Here is a 17,637-nt window from a genome sequence, read left to right as displayed (position 1 = left end):
CGAGCGAATCGGTGTTTGTCGGCAACGTTTCGGTCGAATCGAGGCTATGAACAGGTCAAAGAACTTAAACAGAAGCTTTAGCGCCTGTCTTCAGATTACGAAGCGATTACCCCCGATAGTGTGTTATGTGTCCTGGACAATACGCGTCTACAGGCGCACTGATGCTTGCAGAACTGCTATGTTAGCAGGACTATAGCGAATCAATCGAAACATAGGCCTACCATCATTTCAAATGAGTAGGCTATACAGGCACTACATTAATCACTCGGGATATCCGTATCCGATCCGTTAGGGATAAATGCAAATGCTGAGTAAAACAGAACATAGGCTACACACATTATTGTAAGATTTCATAATATTCTAAATGTAGAGGGGGGATGCATTATCTATCTTTTTTTTGCCTACTAACTAAAGCAATGCAACTATGTGCTGCCAAATGCATTTAAAGAAAACTAATTAAAATGGTGGCAAACAGGGTGAAATCAATGTTGAGAAGAAATTACATTAGAAAATTCACCTGTAAAATGCCCTGTGGGAGTTGGAATCAGATCGATTCGTTTTCAACCAGACGACTGATTGAAAGTGGGCAAATAGCATAAACCCACGGTATGCAGGCCTACACATGATTAACTTGTATGCCTATGTCTTATGAAAGTATTGGATCCAGTTTTTGACATAGCCTACCATGAGAAACACTACGATAAGGGGATAGCACACAACTCTTAGCAAAAATAAAGAAATCAATGTAGGCTAGCTACCATCAATGCTTTAACAAGCATTCATAAGGTAGTAACACAAACCAAGAATGCATAGCCTATTCATAATCATTTGCTGGTATCCGAACGTGTGGTTCTATTTTATGCCAGTAGAGGCATTAGGGATAATGACAAAGAAAATAGAACAGTTCAGTACAGGCCTACGTAGCCAACTGTATTAGCCTACTCACAGTCCACAGACGGTGTTTCGCGTGTAGCCTATTCAATCTGTTCAAGCTAGATTTAACATGGGCATTAAGGTTTATCCTTAATTAATTGCTATTCATGTAAAATCGTGTTCAAATTGTAATATCATTATTAAGTTGCTACATGTATGTCTGGCGAATAAACCCCATTCTGATTCTGATTACAACCTAAGTAGCTCTAGCTCAATATTAATATTTAATTTGTTCAAATTATTTCTAATGCATGAACCTCTATGGGGTAAGAGCCAAATGAGTCGTATATTTTTCATAAACATCAGAATTGTTCAGTAGCCTAAAGACTGCCATGTTTCCTGAAACTTCGCACCGCCTTTGACTAGCGTCTTTTGCGTTTAAAACCAATCAGAATAGCCTTCACAAAGCGGAAATGACAACACATGTTGTGTCAACCAATGTGATCTACTGAAAAAGCCTATTCCTGCCCCCTTTCTCAGTCATTTTGCAAATGGGTTCTGCAAATCGCGCCTAGAATTTCTGCGTGTTCTTTAGTTGTCCGATTGGACTGTCCAAACGGGTATGTATATAATGTAAACAGTCCATCGTCTTAATTTGTTAAAATTTGACACGAAATTTCTCCTTTTAAATATGTGTATCAAAGACAAATGTTATCACATGTCTCCTTGCAGGGACACACAACATGCGATTTTCTTGTGTATCACTGCGCGTTCGTGGAACAATAACCTCGTTTTCCGAAACAGTGTGATTATTACTATTCTGCAATGCGGACACGGACATGTGCATTTATAATTCATATAACAGCTGTTTTATTTGAGCAATTTTATAATTGAGTCTTACCTCAAGCCATATATGCAATGAACTACTTTCTCCCCGCCCCTTTTGAAATTGTCTTGTTGTAATGGGAAGTTTGGCGAGTAGCCTATTTCAGAGATTTGGTTTACTTTCAGACAGTTTCTTCCAATAAAGAAAAAGAGATGTTGGATGTTGCACGTTACAATCTAGCAGTTTTTAGGAACGATGTCTTATTAACTGAGTAACTGAACAATATGCTAAAGAAATGAATTGCCCTATAGTACTTTATTGCTTGCATGATATCGGAGGCAATTTGTGTTTTTAATTTCTTCTTGCAATAGCCAAACAATATATTGACTTACATTTTCAAGCAGCAACATGGACACTGACTTATTTATGGAGTGTGAGGAAGAGGAATTGGAGCCATGGCAACTGGTTGACGACGATGTGGAGGAAGATTACATGAATATAACGGAGTGTAACGATAACGGTGAGTCAATGCTCAACCATTTCAATGAAGACGTTGCCACACCCATTCTGAGCAGGCACTTGCCACAGTGCAACTGGATGTGTAGTGCAGTTGTAGCCTCTGTGGATATGTCTCTCTTCCCTGCATTTTAACTGTTCAACTTGAAAATGTAGTGTGTGTATCTCTTGTAGCAAACAATGCTGCCCTCACACCTTCTCCTGAGACTTCACGTCCCATTGTTTCCTCTGCTACTCCAACAGCAGCACAGCAAAATGTCCTCAGTGCAGACCGCTTGTCTGTGGGGACCATCAAAACACTGCTCTCCACTACAACGCGTGAGTAAAGTGTTGTACCATTCTAATGGCAGAGAAAATAGTATTGAACCAGTCAGACAGAATAAGTAGTTGCGTAGCTTTTGGAAAATGTGACTGTTTCCTTATCTTTTTCGTCTCCTGCTCTGGCTTTCAGCTTGTATGACAGCATCAGTGCGACCCAACCCCTCTGCTCCCCTAGTGGCATCTGCCCCCATGCCGGCTGTTGCCTCTCTGGTGCCAACGGGCATCGCCCAGGGACAGCAGCTGTTCCTGACACAAACCTCATCAGGACTGGGTACCATACTGCTGCCCACAGGCAAGCCTGGCACCCACTCATCCATCAACCAGCCCATCTTTTTGACTTCACAGGTAAGACCATCCTCCTCAGCTGTCCCTCATTCAATTCAGTTCCAGTCAGCAAGTGATTCAAATAAATCACAGCTTTTCAGTGACCATAGATAAAATGCCGTCGGTCGATTTAGTTCTTATTGATCCTTTCATAATGTTGATCTTTATTCTCCCACAGGGATTCCCAGTCCAGAATGTGCGGCCTGCACAGAACACGATCAACCCAATGGGCTTTGTGTTGAACATGCCAAATCAGCCTTTTCAGCCTATTACCCTGCTTGCTGGTAATTCAGTGTTGTAAACGTATAAGCTTATTATTACAATTTCATGAAGTGCATTTTCACAGTACTGTGTAAAACGTTTTACAAGTAGACAGATGTATTGCTTGGGTTTTATATCCTCTGTAAGGTTAAAGATACGAATGTGAGTGCAAAATATTTTCTATACATAAACTTTTCTATACATTTCTTGTGTGCTGACTATTTCCACCCCAGGGTCACCTGGTGCCCATGTGCTTCGACCTGTGGTAGGGGTGCCCCAGGTAATCCCTAGGGCCCAGCCTGCCCAGGTGAGACCCCAGATTCAGATCCACCAATTCAGACCCCCCACTGCTCCTGTGCAACCAAGAACCACTATGGCCATCAATATACCTACCATCAAGCTACCTGCCACCCTCACCATCCATACGAGCCAAGCTGGCAATGCCAGAAAGGTTACCTTTGCAACTACCAATACAACGGACACCCTGTCAACTGCTGCCACCACTACCCTACACCTGAACTCACAGACACAGTCGGGTAAGTTTAATAGAAACGCTTAAACTTTAGGCTTGTGACTAGGTGGGCAAAAGCCAAGGCCTTAATATACTTCCATTTTGTATGTGTACGTACTGTGAAGCACTGAGACAGACTCACAAGAGAGAAGGTAAGCCATAGGGTGTTTAATACCACCTTTTGGTGTAAAACAAATACAGTATTAAGGAAACTGAAAAAGCTGTGTCGGCGTGTCTCTTCAGTTGCCATGTCTCTAAGCCTCTGGACCTCCTGGCTCAATCTTTAGGGTTCTTCTCTCCTTACGGCAAGTCTGTGTAGCAGAAAACATGTCCACATCAACCAACATATCACCCCTTTTTGTCCCCTTTTGTACTCACCAGGAGTGGGGTAGATGAGCATCAGGTGTGCCTCATTGAGGCTCTCTTCCCCAGCCCAGGAGTAAAGGGCTGGGCTGAGGCTTTGCGTCGGTAACTGGCTGCCAGGCCTATGGCCGACAAGGCCCCCTTGTCACAGTACGCAAACACAACGCAAGCTGCATTGCTTACAATGTCCACAGCGTACTCTGTCTAAATGGATGTTATGTCTACTAGAAGGCAGGTCAGCAACAACATTTTCTACCTGTCCGGACATACATTCCAAATATTTCTGATAAACATGGTGACAGAGGAGGAGGAGGAGGAGGTGTTGTTAATGTCTTAAGAAGATGATAGAAACAGCGGCAGTGGTGCCAGTTTCTCCAAAATTCTCTGCCATTGTGTACTACTACTTGTTTGCTGTTTCTTTATTTCCATTTTGCTGACCGTCAGAGGATCTTTGGTATACTGCCACATGATCTCTGCTTGTATTGCGCCTTGCATATGCGTACACTTGGAGCACAATGGCAGCCATCATGCGTACACATACTTAATTTGAAGTCAATGATGGCCTTTACAGAAGGCCTTTGACATAACATGAAAAAAACGTAAACTAAGCATTTAACTAGACTTAAATGCAGTTCTGTCGTCAGCTAACATGCTATTGTTGTTTTTACAGTTTCTAAATCCTCTCAGCAGCTGAAGTGTCCTAGATGTGGAAGCCATTTCAAAATGCAAGCAGCCCTACAAGGACACATGTGTGTAAGGACTCTTGATGCACCTCAATGATTGACATTTATGCAACACCCCACCCACACACACACACACACACAAAAGGTTGAAATTGTGTGGAATTGTTTTAATTACATATGTATGATGTTACACAATCATATAATTACTGTTAAACCTATGTACACCTAGGCAATTCTTTTTTTATATACCCTATTTACACTGCAACATTTAGTAAAATTTAGAGAGATGTTGGTGTTTGGTCATTGGCATTTCAATATATGGCATTTCAATATATCGGACTATCTTGTGTCTTCTCATGAGCCACCACCACTAATCTGGTTGATCAGATGGTTATTAATTCAGTTACGTTAAAGGTGCTACTGTATGTGACCTCCCCCCTCCTAGTTCTGCTGTCCAGACATCGTAAACACCACTAACGCCAGTAGCACCACGGTCAACACTCTGGGGTCTCCTAGCAGGGTGGTTTCTGCAAACGCTTCCCTGGCTCCTGTCAACACTTTGAGTCCCTCGAAGTTGGTCATGAATGTGGAGTGCTTTTACTATGGTACCAAGAGGGGTTATCATGAGCCGGGTCTCAACACCAGGAAAACCCCCATGAATTGCCAAGTCTGCTCCATGACACTAATTGATAACGTTAGGTGAGAGTACTACAGTATTATTGTATTATATTTGAGTTCCACACTGCTCATGCTAAGATACTGTTCTGTGTGTGTGTTGTTGGATTTGTGGCTCTTAATCTGTTTTGTCTTTGTCCTTCACAGCATGATGAGCCACATGTGGTGCCACTCAAATCAGGGGTCGCAAAGTAGTCTGTCGAATGCACTCAAGTCCTGCCAGTATTGCTTCCGGCAGTTCTGCTCAACCAAACAGTGGAAATGCCACTTAGACAAAGTCCACAGTCCCATTGAATATCCCTGTAAGTATTAACTGCAAACTTGTTTTTGTGCAGAAATATGCTTATTTTTGTATTGAAATAAATGAATGTCTCTGTCCTACCAGGCATATGTAAGATTTGTGAGTGGGTGTTTGAGAGTGAGCATGTGTTCCTGAACCACATGAAGGCCACCCACAAACCAGGCGAGATGCCATACGTCTGTCAGGTGGGTGAACTTTGACCTCCTTGTACCCTGATCACCAAAATCAGTCAGACCATTTGGGGTTTTGTCCAACAACAAAAAAATTACTTCCACAATCTGCTCTCCTCTCATTCTCCTCGTGTTGACAGGTGTGCGAATACAGCTCATCCTTCTTCTCACATGTGTATAATCACTTCCTGTTGTATCACCGTAAGACAGTCTACTTGCTCTGTGTCTACTGCCTGAAAGTTTTCAGGAACGAGACGTCCTACCAACAACACTTTTTGCGCCACCAGGTAAATAACAAAAATGTGTATATAAAAATTCTGATATTGCAAGAATCTTGAGGATCCTTTCATTGAATTGGTTGTGAATGGACCCTAAAACCATCTTTTTTGTTGCTTCTTATATTTTTTTCTATAGAATCACAAAGCTTTCCACTGCAACAAATGTCGCCTCCAGTTCATCCTCTTACAGGACCTGATAGAGCACAAGACGCAGCACCACCGCACTGTTTGCAAGCCCAAAGAGTTGGAAGGCTTGCCATCAGGGACTAAAGTGAGTGATGTTGTGGACAGAAATATAATTTCTTGGAATCAGTCATTACCTTTTATGCATTTTTTTATTGGTCCCATTTCTTTGAATATATAAAAAAACATTACTCACTACATTACTCTCTACGTTGTGCCGCTTACACATCAATTGAATCATCTTACTATTCATGTGCCCCATAAGGTGATCATCAGGGCGCGGCCTGCAAACGAGATCCAAGTTGCCAGGAGGAACCCACTCATGCCTATTGATCCTGAGTTCCCCCCTTTTCCCATGCAAGAACCTGCCCATCACTACAGCGCCTTGAAACTTCTGAAGTTGAAGTCACCCAAAAAATTGCCATTGTCCATAGAATCTCAGCAGGGCAAAGGCAACCCACACAAAAGAAAATCAGTCAGCAAAATGCTGGATATGCTGACTAAGTTCCAGGACAAAAGGTGCTTTCTTTTGCTGTTGGGACTTTTGTATACAACTACTTAAGGTGTTTGTGTGTATGCTCTGTCTGTATGAGGTTAGTTGACCGTTCTGCTTTTCCAGTGGCATGCTCCTGGACCAGAGGTGTATGGAGTGTGGAACAGGTGTGGCCAGTTTCCCCGACCACTACCCTACCTCCGTGCGGTGTTTGCTGTGCACCTACAAGACTTGTTGCTCCCGCTCCTATGCTGACCACATGATTGAGTGAGTGTAGAAGTTTCCATCAAAAGTTAATTCTACAACTCTTACTGCATACAATTATGCACATATGAAGTTATGATAATAATTTATAGGTATAAAACATTTGTGGGAAATGATTCAGTTTCACTTTAATCTCTGACAGGCATGAGTTTTGACTGCATAAGTTGCGTACGTCAAGTATTTTGAAAAGTAAAATAATTGTAATTTATCTTGCTTGCAGCAACCATGTACCTCAAACAAACGCCAAGTCCTTTCCTCTGCATAAGAAGCCACCCCCCTGGTAAGATTGGTCATGCTCAGTTTTAATGTCTCTCTCTTTGCACAGGTATGTGTAAAATATCTCTGCTAAATTACTTGCTTTCTTTTTCCCTTTCTCAGTTATTTTAAGCTACAGTGTTGTGGGTGTGACTTTTCCTCCCCCACTGGTGACCTCATGGCCAAGCACCTGGTCCAAAACCCAGACCACAAGAAAAGCACATGTGAACGAAAGAGTAAGTGTGCACTCTAAATAATCGACAGTTTGTATTGTTTTGTGTGTGTGTTTTTCTGTTTGAACAATTTCAACTTAAAATCACAGCCAAAAAGCTTCTCACAGCAGTGATGATTGCATCTCTTAGACATTTAGTTGGTTGGTTTAGTAAGGTAAATAAACAGGAACAGTCTTGAATCAAGTGAGGACAATTTGTATAATGGGGAATAAATCCTTATTGAAACCTTGTTTATATTAAACAGTTGTGTTTACTTTTGCTGTTTAAGAATAGTGCAGAGGCTTCTGACCTTATGAAATCGAGGTTGTGAAATCTTGGCAGTCTGAAGCAGCAGACTAACAGCTGGCTTTGTGATTTTCTACCTCCCTTCCTTAGAATATGTGGAGTTTGACATTGGATTCTGCCAAGACAAGGAACTAGAAAAGAATGAAGACTTGCAGAAGCCTGCTTGGGCTTTAATAGAACACTGGACAAAACCTCTCCCTCCCGGCGTTGACGGTGCCATTACCAAGACCCTTAACTTCACTGTGAACTCTGGCCCTCAACATTCCTTATCTAAGAACAGTGACGCCATAGACTACTTCAACTTGCTTTTCCCCAAGGATCTCATTGAACTCATTGCCTACGAAACCAATGCACACGTCAAGACTTGCCAGTTCCTTGGCTGGCATGACCTTAACTGGATCCCTGTCACCCCCCATGATATCAAAGTCTTCATTGGTCTAAGTATCCTTATGGGCCTCGAGAACCTTGCTGAACTACCACATTATTGGTCCTGGAAGCACAATGCAAAATGTGACACCTTTTTCCGAGCCATGACATTCAATCGCTTTCAGCAGATATCTACTAACATCTGTATGGGAAGTCTCCTGAGTGAGGAGCATAGTGGCAATACCAGCAGTGATAAGCTCCATATTTTCCAGCCCATGCATAACATTTTGGGCCCTGCCATGTGGAACGCCTACCAGCCCAACCAGTGCCTGTCCATAGACCGTGCTCTGCTGCCCAGTCATGAGGACAAAACCGGCTCCACCAAAGGGGGGGACTCCAAGGCTCCACCACAGGTGTGGCTGCTCTGCGACTCCAAGTCAGGCTACTGCCACAGGTTTCTCATTCAGTTGAAGAAGGAGAAAAATATTGATTTGGGGTTCAGTGTCGTCTCCCCACTGGTGGACGGCCTTCATGAAAAACACCACCAACTCTTCCTGGCCAGTTCATTGACTTCTGTGCCACTCATGCAGAAGCTTCTAGACCAGGGCATATATTCTTCAAGCTCCTTCCCCACTCAAAGTCCCATCATTCCCAAAGAGATCTGGGAGCAGGGCAGACTGGAGAAGCCTGGGGACTTCCTACAGAGGCAGTATGGCCCCCTGTTGGCCACCCGCTGGATGGACACCAAGGAGATGGGCTGCCTGTCCACAAATGCTAAGCCCGGGGAGCCGGACACGGTGTGGAGAAAGTCCCAGACCAAAGTAGGTGAACTGAGCCCCATCAACCGGCCTCTGGCCTTCAGACTCCTCCAGGAGAACATGAGGGGTGTGGATATCTGCAAGCAGCTGTTAGCCTGCAACCCACTCGGAGGCCTGCAGCACAACAAGTACTGGAAAAGTCTTTTTTGCTTCCTGGTTAATTTGAGCATCGTCAATGCATTCATCACGCTGCGGGAGAGCCGCAAAGACAACCCACCACTGTGGGTGCAGGATGGACTTTTCACCCAGGTCGCCTTTCGCAAGCGCCTAGGAAACCAATTATTGAAGAGCGTCCGGAAACGCACATGGGTCTCTGCTGAGTTTAAAGTGGATACAGTCCAGAAGAAAAAGAGATTGAGGGTTCAGGTGAAAACAGAAGCATCAACACTTCAATTAGATGGAGACGGAAGGAAAACTGTCACACACAGGATGGTCAGACTCACCCCTAGGACCAGAAGGTGCCGGACCTGCCATCTGAAAAACCTCCGCCACGAGAGCGTGTATGGATGCATCATTTGCAAAATCAACCTTTGCAAGAGGACATCCTGCTTCTGGGAATACCATGGCTACCCACCAAATACTCAAGGTTGGTCACTCCATTTGAAAATGGATCATTCAAATATGGTTATGAATCATTTTATCATCACTCATTTTTTTCTGCTTCTATTTTATTAGTGTATTGTGTGTGTGATAGCTCAATCATCAATCTCACCTCTTTTTACTACAGGAAACACAAAGGTTGGATTTGTTGAAGATGAAACAAGGTATTGTGTTAAGACACATTTTCACAAATCAAATTCTATTGGTTTAGTCCAAAATTGTGTGTCCTCTGTAGTGACTCTGATTTCTTATACTTTTTTTTAAATCATAGCAGAAGCAATCAGTGGGTCACTTCAGACCAGGAGGATGACATAGACCTGGGAATGGCCCCAGTTGAGGAGATGGACTCAGATACTGATGATGATAGTCAGTTTGAGGTCATTGGCGAGGAGACAAGTCATCAAAGAGAATCTAAACCTCCATTATTGCTGCCCATGCCAGCAGAGCCTCCTGATGAAACTCAAACAGAGCTGCCGGTGGTTAAAGACAATGCAGAAGTGCTCTCAGCACGCCAGCTGAGGATAGCTCTATTTGCCCTATGTAGTGGAATAAGCCACGCCTCAGCAGATTTCTCCACCCAACCCCAGCTCATACAAAAATGGCTGGCAGACAAAAGGAGGCAACTAATGCACAATAGCAAGGAACAAGACAGAGGTAAGGCAGCAGAGAGTCTTGTGGAATGGGTCTTATCCCAGCGTGAGCTGCAACAGCCTGTCAATGAGAGGAACCTCTTCCACAAGGCCTCAGAGATCCACAAACAGGGCGGCTTCAGCAGACCCTTTCGTATCTCCTACGACTGGGCTGTGGGCTTCATGCTGCAGCATAAACTGGGTCTGCGTCCCCCAGGCAGGGCCCCTACAGTCAGCCTCAGCCTGCCACGCTCCATGGAGAACAACATCAGTGATTTCACCAAGTTCACCTCGAAAATAATCCATGTCCACAAGATACCCCACACCGCCGTAGCAGCCATGGATGAGCTGTCTGTCTTTGTGGACTTCAAGTGGCTTGCAGACGAGACCAAGGTGGAGAAGCATGCAGCCCTCCGTATGGTTGGGAGTGGGGATCCTCTGTTCACTATTTACCTAGCTGCACTGGCAGATGGCACTTTGCTGCCCACCTTGGTCCTCACAAAGGAGCCGCTGCCTGACTTGGTCCCATCTAACCATGTCATACTGGTAGCGAAGCAAGAGTGCATGACCAGGGAAGATGACTTAGATCTATGGCTATCTCGGGTGTGGCAGCAGCGCATGCCAGAAAAGAGCCATAGCAATAAAGCCATGCTAATCCTCGATGGCCATCGCGAGCACGTGTCTGACCACTTTCTGGGCACCCTCAGTGACAGCTGTACACTGCCGGCAGTTGTTCCTACCGGTTGTACCAGCCGTATTCAGCCTTTAGAGATGTGCATACGACCGATATTGCAACGCTTCCTGATTGCCCGCTGGGCCCAGCTGGCAACTGAGGATGGGCTGACAGGGGCTTCATGCAAAGATGTCGTTCAGCTGCTGACAAATTGGCTGGTGGAGGCTCTATCCTGCTTAGCTGATCAGCCTGAACTGGTCTTTAAATCCTTCCTCATTACTGGGCTGCTCACTGAGCAGAAGGACCATGAGACCATTCAGAGCCTGGAAAATGCCCAGTCCATGCTGTTGACTACTCTGACAGGAGTCTTGGTGGGGCCAGAGTTGGCTGCATTTGAGCAAGAGGATGAAGAGGATACACACAGTGAAGAAAGGGATTTAGGTGGGAAGGTGGATCATGTCTTACCACAGCCCCTTGTGGAAACGGATAAGGACAAAATTGAAGTTGAGGAGGACATGGATGAGGAAGATGTCGAAAAAACTGATGATGAAGATGAGGATGTAATAGAGGATGAGGACGATATGGATGAGGATTAGTTAAAAGTATGACGATAACCATTTAGATTGCAGTTGAGGACAAAACTGGGCGATGATCATTATAGTAAAACAATTTGGTGAGGTCAAGTAGCTACCACACAGCCCTAACAGCGTCCACCATAATAAAAACATCTTGTTTTCCTCTCCGGCTCTCCTACTCTGCAACACTTTTTTCTATCTGAATCTGTTTCTCCAGGTAATTGGTCAATGTGCCATTGGGCACCCCAAAAAACTCAATGGACCCCATGCAAGTCTTACAGTATGATTATTTAATGTAATTTTGGGTCAAACGTTGGAAATGTCCCTCATACTTAATCTGTTGATGTGTGATAAATTAGTTCAAGCAATAAAGTATATTGCTTGAACCTGGCTGTTAATATTTGTAGGTGCTGTAAACACTTTTAATAAAGTATAATACAGTTGACATACGTCTTCATGTTGATTTATGTTCTTCATAATTCCCTCATTGAGATGCCTGCAACAATAGGCCTATGTCTGAATGAAATTCGCTGTTGGATCACCATGTGACATATCTTCCTTTCAGACATGCACATTTAATTTAACATCAGACGACGTTGTGTCTAATGCTGTGTACTCAGATTTTGGACCGATTTCCCCCTTCCGACAATCCTAAGGTAATGTCCCAACAGTATTGTCCCGATTATCTACAGATTTTTTTATCAGATTTTCCCTTGGTGTGAGGTGTGTTAACAGTGACCGAACTTGCCCGGAAGAACGTCGGAGCGAATCGTAAATAGTATTCAACATGTTGAATATTTACGATCAGAAATCCTGATGTGTGGGGGGAACCCCGAGGACAAACACCACACACTATGCAAAACGGTACAATCTATGATTTTTTTGGTCCTCATGTTTGTGGTCTCACATTTTGAAAATCTTAAAAGATTTAAAAAAATGTTTAGTGTGTAGGCTTCTACCCAGCATAACGTAATTTTATCAGCCGTATCACAACTGTGCATAGCAAGTATCTCCATTGGCCGCCTTTGTAGGCTTCCCATCCAATCAGTCAAGTTAGAAAAGTCACTGGTGTTTTCTGTACTATTTTTCCATTGGCTTAAAAAACAGATTCTTTACTTTTGATTGGATTGGCAAGGCGCTCCCATATGCGTTGATCAACTGTCAACACATTAGTAATACCCTATTCACTAGGGTATACCCTAGTGTACCCACATTTATCCCCTAGTGTACCCTAGTGTGAATAAATGTGGGTAACAAATGTGGGTACAACTTTTGGCGCAGAATAGAAGAAGGATGTCGTTTAATGCAATAGTGCGGTTTTGATTATCTGTCAAATATTGATCTAGGGAAAGTGGAGGGAACCAACCGCGGACCCTATCAAATCATGTCAGCTGCAGAAAAGGCAGTCGACAGCAAGTCTTGTAGTATTATGTACAATTGAAGTTGCCAAAACACGCCCATATCTCCTTGGCCTAATTTTTACATGAACCACGCCTCATAAACGTCCTACCACTCAAACAGCTTCTACAAAAGCTACAACATTCCCATTTTCTCACTGGATGACACTGAGATCAGTTACGGACTGAACTTTGAACCTGGTTTAAGTGACTGCGGGATGGGTTAGTAGGCTATATGCCTGATTACTTCTACTTTGTTGTTAACGTAATAACTTAACCATTATGTATTTGTGCATGCATTAGTGGTTGTTTGTATGTTATACAAAGAAAATGTAGGCTAGTTCTTAATGGTAGAATGCATAGATTTACTTTTGCATATCCTTCCCCCAGCTGCGAACGGTTTAGAAACTTCGAATACTTCTTCTCAGACTCGTTCATTTGGTTTTGAACTGTGCAGCGAAAGTTACTCGAAATGCAATACAATTGTATATGGTTTAAACAAATGTAAAAATATGTGGACAGATGGCATAAATGTGCTATAGAAGTTTGCTATATTTTTACGCCGAGATTACAACATACAAGCCACTGCTATAGTATCATATGAAGTATAATTTATATATAATACTAAAGAGATGCACTATCCTACTTACTGACGCTTAATAATTGATGGAAAGGCAAACATGTATTTAATATTCAAACAATGTATCGTTTAAATGATAGACACATTGTTATTGCAACATATTTTTAGGGAGAATGTTAAAATATTGTAAAATATACAACATATCACAAAAATGTGGGGACTAACTGAGAAACTGGGCTTATCTATATGCAAACTTTCGATTGTAGTGAGAAAAACAGCTGTTTTCCTGTTTATCTTAACAGCCAAGCGCCCATGTTGTGGTCCTGGCTACAAGAGCCCCCTGGATGCCATGAAGGGTGAGTGAAAACCCTGCACTTGTAGGTCGCACTACTGAGACCACTAAAGGCTTGAGTTAATTGCATATTGAAACATTTGACAAAGTTTTAAGATATTGGCAGAATATGAGAATGTTTAGTTATCATGGGTCTCCTGAAATAGGGCCTCAGGAGAAGATTGTGTATTTGCCCTGCATCTATCGTAACACAGACATCGAGAAACCAGATTACCTGGCCACGGTAGATGTGGATCCCAAGTCCACCACCTACTGTCAGGTACTAAAGTTTGTGATTTACATGCAACACTTTTCAAGCCTTTGGACATAATGCCCTGTGATGTGTCAGTTTGTGTTGTGACTGATGATTCATTTTCCATTTTTTGAGTCTGTAGAAGAAATCTTTAGTGACAATTGAAATATATTACAGTTTTAGTCACTTTTTGCATGAAAAAGTATGCAAATAGAACTAAAAACAAACAAGAAATTGACCAGAAACTATAAAGTGTTTAGTCCCCTTGTGGATGCCCCCTGGCAGGTCATTCACAGGCTGCCCATGCCCAACCTGAAGGATGAGCTCCACCACTCTGGCTGGAATGCCTGCAGCAGCTGTTTCAGTGACGCCTCTAAGAAGCGCAATCGCCTCATCCTGCCTGCTCTCATCTCTTCGCGGATCTATGTTGTGGACGTGGGAACAAACCCCCGTGCTCCACGAATGCACAAGGTAACAAGTCAGGCAGTGTTTGGGTTTATGTTTGTTGTGTACTTTTTACGTCTGTTTTTTAGAATTCTAATGGTATTCATAGTGCATGCGCACTTGCATGTATCATTTTTTTGGATTTTCTCACAACCGAAAAGCATAAAAACAAAAATTACAAATCTTCTTAGCAACAATTTAGCCTTTTTTATCCACTTTGAATTCTACACATACTGTGTTGAGAAAGTTTAGATATATATTGTCTTTCTTTTTTAAGTTCCGAGAATACATTTCCCCAATCAAAAGTAATGTAATCTAAAACTGTTGATGTGCTCCCCTAGATAGTGGAGCCCACAGAACTTTTCTGGAAGTGTAACTTGGCCAACCCCCACACTACACATTGCCTGGCCAATGGCCAGATCATGATCAGCTGCATCGGAGACCCCTCTGGCAATGGAAAGGGTAGGAGAACCATCAGGAGATGTTGTCTTTTGACTATATTGAAGAACATAACCACTTTATATCAGTGAGGTCAATCCATATACAAATTAGACTGCAGTGAATCCAAACTAAACCAACCCCCTGATTACCTAATGAGGCGTATGTGCTGTTGCTCCCAGGAGGATTTGCCTTGCTGGACGGTGAAACGTTTGAAGTGGTGGGTAACTGGGAACTTCCTGGGGAGGCTGCACCTTTTGGCTATGACTTCTGGTACCAACCTAGACACAATGTCATGATGAGCAGTGAATGGGGCGCTCCAAAAGCTCTCGCCAACGGCTTCAACCCGGAACATGTCAAAGAAGGTGCATGAATTGAAGGCTCTGTTTATAGTTGGGAAGTAGGCCAACCATGTGAAATATGAGAATACCAGTGTGAACATAAGAGACGGAATACAATCAAATAAAGCTGTGACCAAATATTGACTTACTAAATGTGTTTGTGTAGGTCACTATGGCTCTTCCATCCACGTGTGGGACTGGACCACCCATAAGAAGCTGCAGACCCTGGACCTGGGGGAGGAGGGCTTGGTCCCCCTCGAGATCCGTTTCCTGCATGACCCTGCTGCTGCCGAGGGCTATGTGGGCTGTGCTCTATCAAGTACCGTCTTCCACTTCTTTAGGACTGAGGTGAGTGAGTACAGCACAGTTCACATGTCAGATCACTCTAAAGGGAACCACGGCACTAAATGATTAGATATACATTTTATATTTATGTTTTCTCTATTAAGAAAGGGGACTGGGATGCAGAGAAGGTCATCAAGGTTCCCAGGAAGAAAGTGGAAGGATGGGTCTTACCTGAAATGCCAGGTGTGTGTCTGCACAGATTTAGTTGCAAGAAGGCAATTTTGTGCTAGAGTTCATGATAGTGTAGATGTGTGATTTGTTAACCTATAAAATGCTGTTTGACTAAGTCTATGATTGATCTGTTTCAGGTCTGATTACAGATATCCTGATCTCTCTTGATGACCGCTTCATGTACTTCAGTAATTGGCTGCATGGAGATATAAGACAGTATGACATAACAGACAGGAAGAACCCTCGTATGACTGGCCAGGTGACATTCTGTTTTATAAACACTAGAATACCTCACTATAAACATAGAATACCACATGCCATGCTAAATACATTTTATACAAAAACGTTCGAAATAACGACTTAATAATGAAACAGTTATTGGAGTTAAAATGTTGAATTGGTGTGAAACTGGTTAAACTGGACTGTGATGCTGTACAATAAGTTTAAGATTGTAAGCAAGTAGTTGTGATTATGAAATTTGCCCCAGGCAAATTTATAGACACTGGTTAAGTTATGATTGTCAGACAATTTGCATCTTCTCTTTGTTGTTTCATGTTGTTTCCAGGTCTTTCTGGGTGGCAGCATCTTGAACGACGGGCCAGTCAAAGTCCTGGAGGATCCAGAGGACCAGAGCCAGCCCCCTCCACGCATCATCAAGGTCTGTATCTTTATATAATATAAACGTTTTTTTTGTGTGTGTCACTAAAGTTGATAAATAGCTGTGGTAAAATATGTGACTTACTGTATGTGTTTCCAGGATATTATATGCCATAGGTAGCAGGGTAGCAATTCTGACGTGTGTGTGTGTGTGTACACGTTTGTGTAAATCAGGGGAAAAGGGTGCAGGGGAGCCCCCAGATGTTACAGCTGAGTCTGGATGGGAAGAGGCTGTATGTGACCACATCTCTCTACAGCGCATGGGACAAGCAGTTCTACCCCAAAATGATTAAGTAAGACCCTCTATATTGTGTTTACCACCTAATATAAAACCCAGTTATTCTACTGTTTACTTTCTACGTACATTTCAGATTTAGGTAGAAGCTGATCTAAATACAAAACATCTGTCTCTTTCTCTCTCCCTCTCTGTAGGGAGGGCTCTGTTATGATGCAGATGGATGTAGACACAGCCAACGGTGGCCTCAAACTTAACAAAAACTTCCTGGTTGACTTTGGGAAAGAACCTGGAGGTCCTGTATTAGCCCACGAGCTCCGATACCCCGGTGGAGACTGCACCTCTGACATTTGGCTGTAATGTTAGTAACAGTAGGCCTAACCACCCTCAGAGAATAGATTGTTACTGTGGCCCCTTTTTACCAAATCTCTTGAAAAGGACAAAGCGTGTGAAAGGAGAAGCTTAATAGCACCTTCCCAGCTGGGTAGGGTAGGGTAGCCTGTCTGTCTGTTTCAGGCATGATTCGTACAGCCACTATTCTAGGTCTACTTCATGTGCAGGGTTTCCCGCAGCACTTTTCAGTTAAGGCTAAGCAACACACGCCTGCCGCCTTAACTACTGCCCCCCACTCCCCCGGTCTGACGGCAAACCCTACCACTTTAACTAACACATTTTCTGCGGAAAACCCTGATGTGCGTATATCTTTCTTCAAGCATACATTCCAAGTAACCTTATAATACGTGTTGTAGCACATTTCTCCACCAGGAAATGCTGAGTGTGTAACATGTAAACGTGTCCTTTGCAGTTGTTGTATGACAGGTCACAAATACCTGTTTCATGAAAATGAAATGAATTATCTGACTACAGCTGACTTTCTATAGAATCAATTAGTGCAAATTTTCACTGTGGTCTAATTGTCATTCCAAGGAAACTGGTTATTTTGCGATGTTTAATAAAATGGTTGCAGCT

General features: G+C 43.1%; 2 protein-coding genes across 3 annotated transcripts; both read left to right on the top strand.

The window, feature by feature from the left end:
• Window positions 1–4,123: 4,123 nt before the first annotated feature.
• On the top strand, window positions 4,124–11,888 carry pogzb (pogo transposable element derived with ZNF domain b). Of its 2 annotated transcripts, none has more exons than XM_067237522.1 (14): window positions 4,124–4,230; window positions 4,666–4,748; window positions 5,124–5,377; window positions 5,501–5,655; window positions 5,739–5,839; window positions 5,965–6,111; window positions 6,239–6,373; window positions 6,551–6,804; window positions 6,905–7,045; window positions 7,263–7,322; window positions 7,421–7,533; window positions 7,906–9,585; window positions 9,727–9,763; window positions 9,874–11,888. In XM_067237522.1, the coding sequence occupies exons 2-14, from the start codon at window positions 4,719–4,721 to the stop codon at window positions 11,495–11,497; spliced, it is 4,731 nt and encodes a 1,576-aa protein (XP_067093623.1). In that variant the 5' UTR covers window positions 4,124–4,230; window positions 4,666–4,718; the 3' UTR covers window positions 11,498–11,888. The 2 variants fall into 2 exon arrangements, with proteins under 2 accessions (XP_067093623.1, XP_067093622.1); XM_067237521.1 differs by having other exon boundaries at window positions 9,871–11,888.
• Window positions 11,889–13,035: 1,147 nt separating this feature from the next.
• On the top strand, window positions 13,036–17,637 carry selenbp1 (selenium binding protein 1). Its single transcript, XM_067238067.1, has 12 exons — window positions 13,036–13,095; window positions 13,756–13,809; window positions 13,952–14,064; window positions 14,323–14,508; window positions 14,823–14,943; window positions 15,102–15,284; window positions 15,427–15,608; window positions 15,710–15,788; window positions 15,914–16,035; window positions 16,342–16,434; window positions 16,608–16,726; window positions 16,866–17,637. Exons 1-12 carry the CDS (start codon window positions 13,092–13,094, stop codon window positions 17,026–17,028), a joined length of 1,419 nt encoding a protein of 472 aa, XP_067094168.1. The 5' UTR covers window positions 13,036–13,091; the 3' UTR covers window positions 17,029–17,637.

The sequence above is a fragment of the Osmerus mordax genome, chromosome 6 (assembly GCF_038355195.1).
Source record: "Osmerus mordax isolate fOsmMor3 chromosome 6, fOsmMor3.pri, whole genome shotgun sequence".
NCBI classification, from domain to species: Eukaryota; Metazoa; Chordata; class Actinopteri; order Osmeriformes; family Osmeridae; genus Osmerus; species Osmerus mordax.
This window is presented reverse-complemented; position numbering and strand designations above follow the sequence as displayed.